Source organism: Ictalurus furcatus, chromosome 2 (assembly GCF_023375685.1).
Source record: "Ictalurus furcatus strain D&B chromosome 2, Billie_1.0, whole genome shotgun sequence".
Lineage (NCBI taxonomy): Eukaryota > Metazoa > Chordata > Actinopteri > Siluriformes > Ictaluridae > Ictalurus > Ictalurus furcatus.
In genome coordinates, this window is record NC_071256.1 from 15696332 (window position 1) to 15713907 (window position 17576).

General features: G+C 39.1%; 1 protein-coding gene across 4 annotated transcripts in view; it reads left to right on the forward strand.

Annotated features, from left to right (window-relative positions):
- The window catches only part of sec24b (SEC24 homolog B, COPII coat complex component), a 29319-nt gene extending 15046 nt beyond the window's left edge, over window positions 1–14273 (forward strand). For all 4 annotated transcript variants that reach the window (XM_053650093.1, XM_053650102.1, XM_053650116.1 and 1 more), the window contains 17 exons: window positions 450–552; window positions 1365–1491; window positions 1696–1805; window positions 4195–4307; window positions 4490–4608; window positions 5149–5204; window positions 5404–5610; window positions 5988–6111; window positions 6249–6407; window positions 7358–7531; window positions 8121–8231; window positions 8332–8507; window positions 8932–9069; window positions 9163–9267; window positions 10511–10603; window positions 10850–10953; window positions 12267–14273. In XM_053650093.1, the coding sequence (XP_053506068.1) occupies window positions 450–552; window positions 1365–1491; window positions 1696–1805; window positions 4195–4307; window positions 4490–4608; window positions 5149–5204; window positions 5404–5610; window positions 5988–6111; window positions 6249–6407; window positions 7358–7531; window positions 8121–8231; window positions 8332–8507; window positions 8932–9069; window positions 9163–9267; window positions 10511–10603; window positions 10850–10953; window positions 12267–12381 (2134 nt within the window). In that variant the 3' untranslated portion in view covers window positions 12382–14273. The remainder of the gene's footprint in view (window positions 1–449; window positions 553–1364; window positions 1492–1695; window positions 1806–4194; window positions 4308–4489; window positions 4609–5148; window positions 5205–5403; window positions 5611–5987; window positions 6112–6248; window positions 6408–7357; window positions 7532–8120; window positions 8232–8331; window positions 8508–8931; window positions 9070–9162; window positions 9268–10510; window positions 10604–10849; window positions 10954–12266) is intronic.
- The last annotated feature ends 3303 nt before the right edge of the window (window positions 14274–17576 follow it).

Consider the following 17576-nt stretch of genomic DNA (forward strand, 5'->3'; position numbering starts at 1 on the left):
ATGAATAATTCTCTGTAACAAGTAATACATACTACTTCATATTGGAAAATTGTCTTGGATCAAATTATTAAAGCAGCTTAAATACTACACTAGTAAAGTGCATAATCTAGCATCAGTTGGTAAAGGAAAAAGATGACATTCTTTCCAGCATAAATGGACTAAGAATTGGCATTTACAACATGGAGGGTTTTTTAATTTTTATTTTTTTATTATTAATTTATTTATTTTATTTATTCATTTTTGGAAATATAATAATGCATCCTAAAAATAATCCTGCATATTTTAATGTGAACTTTGCTTTTGCTTTAACTTTAAAATAAATAAATACATTTTAAAAAATAAATAAATAAGGGTTCCTAACCACTGAGTTAAACTTGTCAATAAACTCATGCTGATAATTTTCTCTCTCTCTCTCTCTCTCTCTTTTTTTTCCTGTCTTTCACTGTCAGTACATTTTGCTGCACTCTGACCAACATTCCTCAGACTCAGGCCATGCTGAATAAAGCTCGCCTGCCACTTGGACTCCTGCTGCACCCTTTCAGAGATCTGACGGTACAATAAACCAGCTTCCATTTGTTTTTTAGAAAAAATGTGGTCTTTCAGTAGTTTCTTGATTGTTTACCACATTTGAATGGGGTAGGGGGCATGGAATTGAGCAGGGCAAGGCGCACGGGATTGAGTGAGACAAAGGGCATGTGTTTGAGTGAAGCAGGTGGGTGTGTCTGAGTGGGGTAGCCAGGCATGGCTTTGAGTGGGGCATGTGGGTGTGGCTTTGAGTGGGGCATTTGGGTATGTGGCTTTGAGTGGGGCAGGTGTGGGTGTCTGAGTAGGACAGGCAGGCATGGGTTTGGGTGGGGAAAATGGGTGTGGCTTTGAGTGGCAAAACTAACTGCCTCATAAATAAATGTGTAACCTACATCATGTTTTGATTATTCTTTTCCTTCTTACATGTGATCACCAATCACTAGATTCATAATTCAGAATATTTTGGAACTCTACTTATATGAAGTAAATATATGTAAAATGTAGATATTGTTTTGGGTTAATATTAGCCTTTTAAACGAGCAGTTTAAAATTCCACCTCTTTATTTTACTATCCATTTTCATCTGTGTTCATTCTCAAATTGAGCGATACCATTGCCTGCCAGATATATTGTGCTGAAAATGTGTTGGATAGCTCAGTCTAGCCATAAGGCACAGTGTGAGTGTTCAGCATTCAGTTTCAGAGTGAGTACTTCAGTATAATACAGTGTTAATAATATGGTGTAAATATGGTACAAATGACAAAATCACAATATACATTTCTTGTTTGTCTCACAATTCGTTTCTTGTCCCTCAACACCTCTCTCTTTTTCTCAAAACAGCAGTTGCCAGTCATCACCTCCAACACTATAGTCCGCTGTCGTTCGTGTCGGACGTACATCAACCCGTTTGTGTCGTTTCTGGATCAGCGCCGGTGGAAGTGCAACCTCTGCTACCGTGTGAACGATGGTAAGAATAAACAGTAGTAAGGTGGAATTCAAGAATGAGTGGCCTGGGTTCCTGTACACACTTTATCAGCTTAATTGAAGTTTGTTGTATTAAACCTTGAATGCCTGAGGGTTTTAGTCATTATTAAAGACATCAAGAGCATAACCGACAGTGAGTTTATGCATGTAGATGTGATGTGCTTATTTCTTTGTCTCTGTCTCTCAGTTCCTGATGAGTTCATGTATAACCCGGTCACACGTTCCTACGGCGAACCACACAAGAGGCCAGAAGTGCAGAACGCCACCGTCGAGTTCATCGCCTCTTCAGACTACATGGTGTGTGTGTGTATCTGGGTCAGAGATGCAGGATGTACATTTGCATTTCTCTTTGTATGAGTATCAGAGGTTACAGATGTTGCATACTAGGGGTCTTGACACAGTGCCACTAACTCTCCGTTTAGTGCTCCAAATATGTCTTTATCTGTATTCATATATAAACCTAAACTAGTTTTGCCCTCACAATAAACACTGGTGGGGGGACCCCAGAGGTAGAAATGTCAACACTGTCAGCATGGTGTGTACGTTCTGGCTCTGGCGGTTCCTCAACCTCAGCTATATCACTCAAGTTCGTGACTTTGACCAGGCACCCCACCCCACATGGAACTTAAAACCTCCCACTTGCATGGATGTCAAACAATCAAATTATTATTTGTCACATACATAACCATATGACATGCAGTGAAATGTGTTTTATGACCACACTGATATATGAAAGAATATATATATATATATATATATATATATATATATATATATATATATATATATATATATATAAATAAAAGAATATAATCGAGAATAAAACTAGAATATATGAATAGAAAAGTTTTAAAATTTAGAATATAATACAAAAATTACAGTTCTAATATTCTAAATGGAATAGAAAAACTTCCTTACCGAGATTCCCTGCGGAACTTTCTGACAAATAAAATAAACCAAGAATTGCACCTCCTATTTCAGGGCTCTATAGTAATATTTTTAGGACCATTGTGCTCTTAATTGCAAAAATGTAGATGCACGGTTGAAATGTAGGGTGTGTTTTTATTTATTTATTCATTTTTCATAAAAGAGAGTAACGTTAATGTGCAACAAAATAACACACAAGTTGCATGAGAACTTGAGCTTGAATATTATGACAGAATTTAGGAACATAGTGTGAGCCTTGATAAATTAATTTACCTTCTGATAAACTAAATTTCATATTTTCAGTTAATTTTACAGACTGTATGCAAAAAACAACCGTTAACCTGTTCCACCTTGTAAACAAATACAATAAACATCAATGTTCAGTCTTTGAAGTCTGTTCCTCTTAAATATATTTAAAGCTACACTATTAGACATTTTCCAAATTCTCCAAAGCCAATTCTCGAACCGCTCTGCGTATATTGTGTATATATCTGAATAATCTCATAGGCTGTGATTGGGTGAGTTTATTTACCCGTCAGATGCAAAGCGCTTTAGTTTAATGGTGTTCATTGCTGATGTTCCAATCGGGATTTTTACAGCCGATACCGATTTCTTGTCGTCTTGATCGACCGATACCGATCCAGATACCAATCTTTTTTTGTTTGTTTTAATCAGGAGGTCTGTCATAAACCAGTTAAATGTAAACTCTCTGCGCATGGTCACTTTTTTAATTGAATTAAAATAATAGTAATGACACACATACTGTTTGTTAATTAATAAATAAACAAGCACAAAATATATATTTTTTTAATATCAACAATAAAGAGTCCAAATTAAAAATAGACTAACACAAAAATGATCCATATTAGGAAAAAGGCTAATAGCCTTCTAAGGAGATGGCGAACTAAGCTTAATGTCAAATTGATATTAAATGCAACCCATAGTAATTACACATTATTTAATTTATCATTTTATGAATTTATTGTAATATATTTTTTTATATTAAACGATTTACTTATAACTAAGCACATTTTCTGTCTTTACATTTCATTAGGTTTTTTTAATTTATTTTTTCAGTTGTTCCTTTTAGATTGGTTCCCCCAGTACAGTGTTTGTATCCGCCATGTCTGCTGATGATATTGTGTGTTTTGGGGGATTAAATCAAAACATGAAAACTGGAGGTGGCAACTGTGAGTTTAAATGAAGTGAATGCGCTGTCTATTAGGGTTGGTGAAGGGAGCACGTCAGCGTACTGTATTTTTACAGACTGAACAGTCGCTACTCTTGTTTATGATTGGTGAGGAATTATTTAATAAAGAAGTTTGAATTACACCCGCCTAGTAGCATTAGCATTATTATTAATTTACTCCTCCCGACACCGCTGTGGCTACACGAGAATGTCATAGTCGCAGGTTCAGGTCATTTTGCCTGATCAATAAAAGATGGGGGTTTGTGAGACCGGCAAGTTGAGAGAAGCAGATGACGTGCAGTGTTACTCTTGTCATCATAATGGTTTCTTTGCAGTATTTGCACACTTTGGTTGACTGAGGTAATGAAACGCAGTGCGAAAGTAACTGTGCATTTGGAGTTGTAGTTTTTATTCCGATTGTATTGTACAAATTTGAACAGGTCACTCACACTTATATTTTTTTCACAGTCGCACAAAGTACTTCTGGTCGCACTGTAGAGCCCTGTATTTTTATCTGTATATGTTGCATTTACATGATTGGTCTCTCTCTCTCTCTCTCTCTCTCTCTAGCTGCGACCTCCTCAACCGGCCGTGTACCTGTTTGTATTGGATGTATCCCATAATGCCGTGGAGACAGGCTACCTGAGTGTGCTGTGTCAGTCTCTACTGGACAATCTGGAAAAGTGAGCCAGTTTATTACCATCATGGACTCTGTTCTGAATAGAAATATACCTAAGAAAATACCTAAATAGCCCTGAAAGTTTCTTGTGCTTCTCTGAACTCATAAATGTTGCAGTGTGAATGAAGAGAAGATGCTGTATTTGGTTGTGAAAGTATATTCTCTTTCTCCGTTTCTCTCTCTCAGGCTGCCTGGTGATTCTCGCACACGCATTGGATTCTTGACGTTTGACAGCACAGTTCACTTTTACAACTTGCAGGAGGGGCTCTCACAGCCGCAGATGTTGGTTGTGTCTGATATCGATGGTAAAATGTAGTCCCCTTTATTCCCAGTGATGACTGGCACTTGTATTAGATGAAAGGCTGGTATCTAATATCTTATCAGAGCTATTAGGATTGAACAGTGCATTATATAATAATGTCTCATTGATGGAATAATAAGAACAATGAACCGATGAGTTTCAAAAATGGCATTATGAACTATAACATCCAGTTAAATGTATATATGTGTGTGTGTGTATGTGTGTGTGTGTGTGTGTGTGTATATATATATATATATATATATATATATATATATATATATATATATATATATATATATATATATATATATATATATATAATATATGTGTGTGTGTGTGTGTATATATATATATATATATATATATATATATATATGTATATGTATGTCCTGCATTGCATTTATAAATCATACATTTTTGGAGGTATCGGATTTTAATTTAGTATTAAAGTATTACATCTCCTTTGATTAGAGCGGTTTGTATGTTGCACTTTGTTTTAAAAACGAATAAATGAAGAATAATCTTTTCAAAACAATTTCTATAGATGTGTTCACTCCAACTCCTGACAATCTGCTGGTGAATCTGAAAGAGAGCCAGGAGGTACAAGTTTCTTTTCTCTGTGTGTGCGTGTGTGAGACACCTCCACCTGTTTGTTTCATGTGGCTTGTAACGGTTTCTATTTGCATGTTACTGTGTGTTCTTGCTGTATTTATAAAGTGTGTATTGTTTGTTATGCATCACTGTATATAGCGCGCGCTCTCGTTCTAGCTCTTAACTTGTATGTATTTTCTGTGTGTAGCTGGTGAAGGATTTGTTGAACGCGCTGCCCAAGATGTTCTCTCACACACGGGAGACGCACAGTGCCCTGGGGCCGGCGCTACAAGCGGCGTATAAACTCATGACACCCACCGGGGGCCGCGTGTCTGTGTTCCAGACGCAGTTACCCACCATCGGAGTGGGACTGCTGCAGTCACGAGAGGACCCCAATCAGAGGTCCAGCACCAAGGTACATGCATAAAGAACTTGAGGAACCCGGGTATGCCATAAGTGCCAAACTGCCACTTCTACATGTGATACACTGTACTTATAACACAGAACTTCTAAAAAGTAAACTTCTGATCAGTCAGAAGGTGTTGATTTAATTATCTATAACAACAGTTCTAAAAGTTGTTTTGGGTCGAACTGGTCAGAATTAGAGCTTAATTTTAGAACTAGCTTTGACTGAAGCCGTCTACATAATTTTGAAGACTTTCATTTAAACTGAGCTTGTAATCGCAATATTAATTTTACATTCAGTTCAGTGTCTTTATGTTGCATTTTCTACGAATGTTTGATATGTATGAAATGCGTATGAAAATAATGACCTTTGTGTGATGTATGTAGGGCGTGCAGCACCTAGGTCCTGCCACAGATTTCTATAAGAAGCTGGCTCTGGACTGTTCGGGTCAGCAGATCGGGGTCGACCTGTTCCTTTTGAGTTCTCAGTATGCAGATCTGGCTTCGTTAGGTAAACACAGAGTGGAGCGGTGTTCCCATACACACATGCATATGTGATGGGAATATACTGCTCAACTAGATAAACAATAAATCTCTGCATGCTCTCGCTCTTTATTAAAAAAAAAAATTAATTCTTTTTTTTTTAAGCCTGCATGTCGAAGTTTTCAGCCGGCAGCATTTTCTACTACCCAGCGTTCCACCACGTTCACACCCCATCTTTGAGGGTGAAGCTGCAGAAGGACCTGCAGCGCTACCTCACCCGGAAGATTGGCTTCGAGGCTGTAATGAGGATCAGGTGCACCAAAGGTACCAAATTTCACCACCGCTCTCTTGTTCACAATCATGTATGTAGTGAGAGAGAGAGAGAGAGATCAGGTCTGACTGGTCACATCTGTCACTCATGTAAGGAGCAGTTCAACCTGTTAGGTTTACCTCACTAGAAAAAAAAAATGGCTGATGTTATGTGCAATACCTGGGAAGTGTGGAAGTTCTTCAACACCCAAAATTTTATTACTCTTATTTAAAGAAAGAAAAAAGAAAAGAAAATGTCAGTAGACAACAGGACAAGCCTTAGCAACATTTCTATACTTTCAAGAAATCCAGGCCCAGTTCTACATACCCTGTTCCGTATCCTGCCAAACCACTGTTGCATTCCCTGCATTTAGGTATTACAATTAATACTGTGGAATGTTCACGGGACAAATTGTTCCTTCTTTCATTATCTCTGTCTTGACGTTAATAAGACCAAAATTACAGCTTGACTCCACGTAAAAAATACTTCTGAAGTCTTTCCTTTACTTAATTACAGCTTTGCCCGTGACTGTTACTGGAGACTCCTTCCATAAATGATAAACGTGACCATATCCACAATTCACACAATCCACAATTTCACTACTATAGAACTATAAGTATATATACTATAAGAGCTGCTTTTATAGAAAACTAATCAACACCTGAGAATTCAGCAGCGTTACTGTTATATCGGTAACACTTGTCTAATGTGCGAGTTCACTACGCCAAAGAATAATTCAAATGAATTATGAATAGTTAAAAAGACCAAGGTTGAACGTTTGATTATTTTTCCATATTACGTAACTGTTTCAAACTGACCTTTAGAGACCGTAGACTCGCTAAAATTCCAATCAGAATATCTACAGCCAATAAGAATGAATAAAAAAAAAAGAAAAAAACGCGCCTCTCAAATAGCACTGCGTTTGTCTTATAATGTTTTTCTTACTTCTCTGATTGACCGACAGGAATGTCCATCCACACGTTCCACGGCAACTTCTTTGTGCGCTCCACTGATCTGCTGTCTCTGGCTAACGTGAACCCGGACTCGGGCTTCGCCGTCCAAGTATCTATAGATGAGAACTTAGCGGATACATCACTAGCGTGCTTCCAGGCTGCTCTTCTCTACACGTCTAGTAAAGGTATAGTTTGTGTGTGTGTTTGAGATACTAAGAGAGGTGGACAGACAGAGAAAAAGGGCGGGGGGGTGAAGAGTGCAAGATGAACAGAGAGAGATGCAGGAACACAGGGACGGAGAAAAGAAGTATTTCTGAAATTGACCAAGCAAACTATATTCAGAATTTGCTTCCACTGTGAAAGATACTGCTCTATTCTGAAATTTTCTACATGGGTATTACATAGAAGTCACGTGATATCACATGGCTGTTATACTGTGCCAGACTTTACTGGGATGGATTTTTAATCATTAAAAGATTCACTGATTAGCTTCAACTACAATTTTTTTGGTGTATGTTGGATATATATGAATAGCTAGCTAACTAATAGTTACATAAAGTAAGTCAGTAAAGTAAGAAATAACACCGATGGGTGCTTAGCACTGGAGTAGATCGTTTAGTTAATAAAGTTTATCAGGAAAAGTATTAAATCAGGTTGATTATTGAATAAGACCACGGCTGCAGTAGCTGAATTACAGTAACTTTTATGGACATGTTGCTCATTTTTCCACATCGTGTTCTGATCGTTCGGTGTGTGTGCGTGTATGATTGACAGGCAAACGGCGAATCAGAGTTCACACCCTGTGTCTGCCTGTGGTGAACCAGCTCAGCGATGTGTTTGCAGGAGCTGATGTTCAAGCCATCACCTGCCTGCTCGCCAATATGGGTACACACACAGCATGTTTAGCCCTGCCATGTTTTCTCTGATAACTTAAGGAGGAAAAAGTCACAGGTGTCTCACTGATGCCCTCTGTCTGTCTGTGCAGCTATAGACCGCTCTCTCTCCTGTAGCGTTTCGGATGCCCGGGACGCCCTGGTGAACGCGGTTGTGGACTCATTAGAGTCATATCGCTCCAATATCTCCAACATGCAGCAAACTGGTGTCATTGCCCCTGCCTGCCTGCGCCTCTTCCCTCTGTTCACACTCGCTCTGCTCAAACAGGTGCAACACTCGTAGACACACACACTATACTGACAACTTCACTATTTAAGCATTGTATATGTCTCTTGCCCTGCTTCTGACAAGCGATAATGTTGAAACGCATCCATTTGTAATAATCACAGAGAGGCTGTGGGGGTGCAACAGCTCTCTTCAGATACCTTTTTTTTTTTTAAACTTAAATACTATGTTCCAGTCAATATTAATGTAGACTACAGGTTTTAATACATTTGTCAAAGCTACATGTTAGCTATACATGAGTACATGTATTAACATTAGTTTATACCACAGTGATGTTGATTTCTCAAATCTGATTGGTTTAGAAGGTGTTGATTCATTTTCTATAATGTCTGAAAGCTTCAAGGCAAATCAAAGGTTTGTGTGATACAACATATATATGAACACGTATCATTTTTGTTCCAATTAGAAAGCGCTGCGGACAGGGACGAGCACACGGCTGGACGAGCGGGTATTCGCAATGTGCGAGTTTAAGAGTCAGCCGTTAAAGCAGATCATGCGCATGATCCACCCTGACCTGTACCGCATCGATAACCTCACTGAACAGGTAACACACACTAGATGCACACACTGACTATACCAAGTGACACGTTTCTTGGTCAAATCTGGGGGATCATAAACGTGTGTGTGTGCGCTCTAGGGGGCGCTGCAGCTGAACGAGCGGGTGATTCCTCAGCCTCCACTGCTGCAGCTCTCAGCTGAGAAGCTCACCAGAGAGGGAGCTTTCCTCCTGGACTGTGGCAGCGTGAGTGCAACTGTCAAAACAACTCTACAGACCTCCACACTATTCTGCATTTACTACACAACTCTATACGCCCACTAAACTATTCTACATACCTACACAACTCTATACTCCTCTACACGGTTCTGTATAACTCTCCACAACTCTATACAGCTCCACACGATTCTGTGCAACTCTGCACAACTCCATACAGCTCCACACAACTCCATACTCCTCTACACAATTCTGGATAACTGTACACAACTCTGTACAACTCCACACGATTCTGTGTAACTCTACACCACTCCATACTCCTACACGGTTTTGTATAACTCTCCACAACTCTATACAGCTCCACACGATTCTGTGCAACTCTGCACAACTCCATACAGCTCCACACAACTCCATACTCCTCTACACAATTCTGGATAACTGTACACAGCTCTGTACAACTCCACACGATTCTGTGTAACTCTACACCACTCCATACTCCTACACGATTCTGTATAACTCTACACAACTCTATACTCCTCCATACTATTATACATTATTACATCAACCTTCAAACATATTAACTATCAACCTTCACGCTATTCTACAAAATTCCATATCCCTTCACATTATTCCAAGAAACTTGGCACAACCACCACACTATTCTACACAACTCTGACCTCTGCGCTGTTCTACAAAATTCCATATACCTTCACATTACTCTACAAATTTTGATACAACTCCATATACAACAACACTTTTCTACTTCACTACACAACTCCACACTATTCTCCCCAACTCCATACACCTTTGCAGTGTTCTGCGTCACTACACAAACACATTCAAACCCACATTATTATTATATATCTATATAACACTACATAACTCCATACATCCTACTGCACTACTGTGTATGATTTTACACTTCACATTAGACTACGTAACTCAACACAAATGTATATACTCCCACTAGACTACACAACACAAGCTATTCCACTCTTAACCCTGGTCCACATGGCTAAACACACCTCCAATAACGTAACACAACCCTATAGACCTCCACACTCCTCTATAGAACTCCTTTCACCTCCATAATATACAGTTCGACAAGTTGAAGATAGTGGATTTTTATGTAAAATTCTGAATTGCTTACTAAACGTTCACAGCGAAATGAAATGATCACAATAAAATGCCTCCAGGTCTGTCTTTCAGAACAATATAAGGAACATTTTCTATTTAGTGCATGATATTGACTCCTTGACCTTTGTTCTGTTAGGCGATGTACCTGTGGTTGGGGAGGAGTTGTAATGAGGTGTTCATACGAGATGTCCTGGGCTGCCCTGACTACACATCCATACCAGCCAGCATGGTGAGTGTGTATGTATGATGATATTTGGGGAGAATGATTTGTATGCGTGTGAGACAGATTATGTACTTGGCTATCCAACATACAAATAAATCCCCAAAGCATTAAATTTTGTCGTGTAGTTTATAAATCTGCAACAATCAGTGATTAGACACATCATATACTGGTCTAATAAAGACAGATTAATAATCTTGAACAATAACTGACAGGATGAGATGTGTTTACATGTTTGTGTTTGTTTGGGAACAGACCGTAATCCCCGAATTAGAGACGGCGGCTTCTGAGAGAACCAGAGCCTTTGTGTCCTGGCTTCAGGAATCCAGAGGATTTTGCGCTGCCTTTTATGTGCTCAAGTATGACTCCTTCTAAATTTTTTTTGTTTTTGTTTGTTCTGTGTTACTCTGTTCTTAATACCAGTAGCATTAAAGTGCTTTTTTAATTCACTCTCCATGAGACTATGTCATTGTATAATTGTATAAAACAAAAAAAAAAGTGTAATAGAAGATAATCATGGATAGAGGTCCGTCACATCCCTTTCCAAATTCTACCAATTTTCTATCAATGTATACGTCACCTTTATGGTATGTGTAACAACTATGAGAGAGACACAAACAGCCTACATTGCATTATGCTCAGTTATCTCACTTGCACTACTGAATATTCAGTTCAACTCAGTTTTATTTGTATAGAACTTTCAACAATAGACATTGTCACAAAGCAGCCTTGCAGAAATCCAGGTGTAGATTAAGATTTGCTGCCTTCCAACACACATCGTTCAGTTATATTATCAGACTGTTGTTATGGTTATGTCTCGAAAGGTATTCTGTGTAATACTATACATTGTACTGTAGCCTGTAAATTCCTGTAAACTACATTCCTTTCTGTGTAGTAGATAACAGCAAAAATATAGGTCCAGCCTGAATGTTATTCCACAGTTACATTTCCAACATCTACATTAGAGTTTATTTGAAACTTATACATTCAAATAGGCTGATTAGGAATGACTGAGAAGGGTGGGAAATGCCAATCCCCACTCACTCTTCTGGTACGCAGCAGCTCCCAGTCTGAGAGGATGAACGCCAGCATGTGCGTCCTCTGTGACACATGAAACCAGCCTTTTGCATATTTCTGAATTACAAACTGCTGCTCATGCTGTGTCACAAGGCAATATAACACACTCCGAGAAATTGCTATCTGCCCTCTTCTGCATACATGAGCCCACAGATAACTGGCTAGTTTCTCTCTGATTTACAGCAGCAAAAGGAAAGCCATCCTTCCCATCCACACAGCACAGCCAATTTTGCTCTCGTAGACTCCCGGCAACAGATGTCTGTGACACTGTTGGGATTCAATCAACAACAATGGAAAAGCTTTTCTCTTGCATGAGTCAGGAACCCACAACTGGCAATTTATATTTGTGGTGTAACACTGTTCATATATGATGGACTGAGCACTCTGAAAACTGGCCTCTACTGACTCCGCCCCTTACATTCAAAAAAATTAAGCTGCAACCACTGACAGGGAAAAAATATGATGATCTGTGCACTTTAATTTATCTGTGGTTCTAGTACATCACTGTTTTTACACAATGTAAACACTTCTGGCGAGGGATATGATTATCAGCATGTCTAACTCTCTCCCTCTTTCTCTTTTTCTCTCTGTTCAGAGATGACCCTTCGGCAAAGAGCAGTTTCTTCCAGCACCTGGTCGAGGACCGTTCTGAATCCGCCTTCTCCTACTACGAGTTCCTGCTCCACATCCAGCAACAGCTGTCCAAATAGAACCGAGCCGGGTCTTGTCAACACCGTGGACCTAGTCCGGCAGGACGCCGCCCCACCGTCCCGCCACGTCACAAACCTCTCCCATCTCCCACTGGCCAGTCACAGCCTGTGGTGCCTCAAATGGGGGTGGGGCTAAAGACCATTGTGGGGAAAACAAACAAAGCAGCAAAACGAACACGTGACCTAGCGCAAACTGTGCTAATGAGAAAAAAGACGCTCTACCCTTTACACACACACACACACACACACACACACACACACACACACACGCTCTAAACTGATTCTTCTTTCCTCCCTTAAAATGTTTAGCCTTCTTTATATCATGTGCTGAGTCTGTCTTTTTTTCTTTTTTTTTTTTTTAAATACCTTACCCTCATACCTTCATGTGTGTTCAGAGAACCTTGTGATTTAAGTTCTGTAGCTGTTAATACCACCGCTGTTTTCCTTTTCTCATCGCTTAACACTGCCTTTCCTCACAATGTAACACACTGATAACACTGATAAGCTGATGTTATCATTCCCTTCACCGATATATAGTTTCATCTTTCTCTCACTTTATTTTTCCTTTCTTTTTTTGTCCCCTAATTAATTGTTTTAATCACAAGTGTGGGTGTAGTTTTTAACGCCGAGCACTAGTCAATCTTTTTCCCGTCTCTAGCAGCAAGAGGTGGAGCGATAGCATAACCCAGACACACACACACACACACACACAGACAGACACAGACACAGAGAGTAAGACACACTTCTGAGATGCCTGGATCTGTGCTGTTTCTGAAGCTGAGATCATCTTTCTCTCTCTTGTTTTGGGGAATCATGCGGTAAAGCCTCGCTCTCCACTTTATAACTCTGGAGAAAAGAATATTTTATGTGCGATAATTTATGATGAGCTTATTGAATAAAATGAAAGCCTATTCCTCCTCGTTTGTGGTGTCACGTTTCATATGAAGTCAAGTGAAGTCCCGTGTGAAATTTCATGCCAGATACACACCACACCACAAAACTTATGGAAGTGCCTTCCTCAAAATGGCTTCCGATTCAGCCTAAGAAAGGTCATTATGCTTTCTTTCAAGTGAGACAGTCTTTAGCAAAGGTGCGTTGCTGCTTACTTAGGCTGGTTAGTTATGAACAGAATGCAGGAAAGTGGTATTTTCAAGCTTCTGTGCTTGGTGCAGCAGACAGAGAGAAACAAGCTGAATTTTTACCAAAAAAAACCTAGTCAGTGGATGAAATGGCTTAATGCTAGGACTTAGACCAAAGCCCCGCCCTCTTTTTCAATTGGCTCATAGGACCAAGGCCCGCGAATTGCCAGGTGTGCAAAATGAAAGTAAAGCCTACCACAAGCAGTACTTTATTTCACATCCCGCGTCCTTTCCCTTTCAGTGCACACAATTTTAATTTGTGTTTGGTATGAGCTTAGCTTTAGTTTAGAGAGCATATTTTGTGAGTTGTTTTTTTTTCCTCTTCGTAGCAAGAGCCTAAAAATGTCTGAAGCATAAATGTTAGCACTTTTATTAACGCTCGATTCAGTTAATTCAAACGAGTCACTAAAGTGAACACATAATCAGTAACTGCTATTAGGTTTTGATACTGAACTCTGTAGAAATCTTATTTACCTGTGTTAGCATCATTCAGTCTATCATTGTGTGTGAACCACCTAACCTACTGACAGTCTTCTGAACTTTTATTCATGAATTTCCTACCTCTTTCACTCAGCGGCTCAAAATTTGATTCAGTGAATCATTTTGTTCACAAACAAGATTCAGTGAGTATCGTTTGGGCTCAAAGCTTGTGTAATGATGTAATGATACTTCCTTTTTTTTTATGTAGAATATCTTAACAATATAAGAGAGCATCCGTGCTGCCTATAATCTCAAAATAAAAATTCAAACTGAGTTGTCTTTTTTGAATATTTCTGGTCTTGCCTGTTGTGTTCTGGGATTGAGGAATCATTATTCTTCTAAACACAAATATAACTACTTTCCATGACTAAATCTGTTTTATAGGTCAGTATGTTTATAATTCATACACAATGAATCTCTGAACAAATCAGAATTAATCTTTTAAGAGCTAAGAGACTCAAGATTCAGTGTTGTCAACATTAAATGTGCATTAGGTAAGATTAGTCTGTTTTTTTTTTTTCTTCTTCTCAAGATTAGGTCTCTAACATTGAGGTGGGTTCGACATTCCCTCATTCCCACCTGTGTTCACAAAGCTCCGCCCTCAGGGTCTAGAATATAGTGTCTATAAAATGACTGACAGGAGGCATGTCCAAACACAAACAAGCATTCCGGACCTGAAGTTGGAACCCAATCGGGTTTTTTTCAGCGACATAATACACTTTTGCTAAACCCACTTGTGCAAATATCTCTTTAGTTAAGTAAGGAACGAAAGAAATCGACTACTGCACCTTTAATATTAAATAATGGTGTAAAAATATTGCATACTGAACATACTGAATCCTTCAAGCACATATCGGCATTTGTTAAGTAAATTGCATCTGTTCCATGTTAATCTTCCTTACTACTTCAGAATTTGAGCCAGTTTTTAGTTAACAAGGTGAACACAGGCGACAGTAATAGCTACAACACAGTCGCTGTGTATATTTCTGTACTTCGTTAACATGATAAGAGTGTTTTTTTGGTTGTTTTTTTTACAACATTGAATTGTTATTTCAGGTTTAGCTGGATAGGTGGAAGTAATCTAATCCAATTTCATTTAATTTCATCAATATCGTCGTACATTTTTGTACATTTGAAATGATGTCGAAGCAATATGTGAAGCAACGTGCGACCATTAGGCAACAGCTGAGATGCTGCCTCCTAGTGGTGAAACATTGTTATGACTTGTTTCAGAGACATGCTATTTGTATTTGTAATATTAGAAGGACTGTTTTATCTTTTCTCCCACTCACTCTTTTCTTTTTCTTTCCTTTCTCATGAGAAAGAGAGGAGAATGGGAATTCTATAAATGGTCTAAAACTGTTGCTTTTCATTATAATTAATGAATTTAATCAAATAAATTCAATGATTGGGTCTCATTCTCAGTGCTGTTAGATTTAAGATTGGTTAGGAATTTAAATCAATTCCCGAAGCTGTCACCTTATGACTTTACATGAATCATGTTTCACCGTTTCATATTAAATAAAGAATTTAATGAAATATGTCTTTGAAATGTCCATTTATTTGGGCAAACGTGCCAAAGAAAAAAAAAGAAGCTCTGACCATAGAATATATATATATATATATATATATATATATATATATATATATATACACAGTATCTTACAAAAGTGAGTACACCCCTCACATTTTTGTAAATATTTGATTATATCTTTTCATGTGACAACACTGAAGCAATGACACTTTGCTACAATGTAAAGTAGTGAGTGTACAGCTTGTATAACAGTGTAAATTTGCTGTCCCCTCAAAATAACTCAACACACAGCCATTAATGTCTAAACCACTGGCAACAAAAGTGAGTATACCCCTAACTGAAAATGTCCAAATTGGACCCAAAATGTCAATATTTTGTGTGGCACCATTATTTTCCAGCACTGTCTTAACCCTCTTGGGCATGGATTTCACTAGAGCTTCACAGGTTGCCACTGGAGTCCTCTTCCACTCCTCCATGATGACATCATAGAGCTCAATAGGGCTTAGTCCATCACCTTCACACTCAGCTTCTTTAGCAAGGCGGTGGTCGTCTTGGAGGTGTGATTGGGGTCGATATCATGCTGGAATACTGCCCTGCCGTCCAGTCTCCGAATGGAAGGGATCATGCTCTGCTTCAGAATGTCACAGTACATGTTGGCATTCATGGTTCCCTCAATGAACTGTAGCAACCCAGTACCAGCAGCACTCATGCAGCTCCAGACCATGACACTCCCACCACCATGCTTGACTGTAGGCAAGACACACTTGTCTTTGTACTCCTCACTTGGTTGCCACCACACACGCTTGACACCATCTGAACCAAATAAGTTTATCTTGGTTTCATCAGACCACAGGACATGGTTCCAGTAATACATGCCCTTAGTCTGCTTTTCTTCAGCAAACTGTTTACTGGCTTTCTTGTGCATCATCTCGAGAAGAGGCTTCCTTCTGGGACGACAGCCATGCAGACCAATTTGATGCAGTGTGTGGCGTATGGTCTGAGCACTGACAGGCTGACCCCCCACCCCTTCAACCTCTGCAGCAATGCTGGCAGCACTCATACGTCTATTTCTCAAAGACAACCTCTGGATATGACACTGAGCACGTGCACTCAGCTTCTTTGGTCGACCATGGCAAGGCCTGTTCTGAGTGGAACCTGTCCTGTTAAACCGCTGTATGGTCTTGGCCACCATGCTGCAGCTCAGTGTCAGGGTCTTAGCAATCTTCTTATAGCCTAGGCCATCTTTATGTAGAGCAACAATTCTTTTTTTCAGATCCTCAGAGAGTTCGATGTGGTGCCATGTTGAACTTCCAGTGACCAGTATGAGGGAGTGTGAGAGCGATGACACCAAATTTAACACCTGCTCCCCATTCACACCTGAGACCTTGTAACACTAACAAGTCACATGACACTGGGGAGGGAAAATGGCTAACTGGGCCCAATTTGGACATTTTCACTTAGGGGTGTACTCACTTTTGTTGCCAGCGGTTCAGACATTAATGGCTGTGTGTTGAGTTATTTTGAGGGGACAGCAAATTTACACTGTTACACAAGCTGTACACTCACTACTTTACATTATAGCAAAGTGTCATTTCTTCAGTGTTGTCACATGAAAAGATATAATCAAATATTTACAAAAATGTGAGGGGTGTACTCACTTTTGTGAGATACTGTATATCAGGATTTCACTTTAACATGTAAGCCCATATTTATTATTTATTTTTTTAATATCCCTGGAATGTTTTCATAAACTCTGTTGTTGCACTTGAGATGTATCAAGTTCTGACACTGAAGAACTCTGGTTTAGAAAGTCCTGTTTCTTCACCTTTCTTTTTCTTTTAGAAGTCTGCAAATCTGGACCAAAATATAATAAAAAAATAAATAAATTTAAAAAAACACTAGCACACTTTGTGTAAGAGGCTCTTAAGAATAGAGAAAGAGTAGCTACAGGAAACTCAGTGGGCTGTCTGCGGTCCTAGATGAGAGGAAGCTGAGTAGATGGTCATTACTCTCTCAGTGTCGGCTAATCATGCAATAATCAC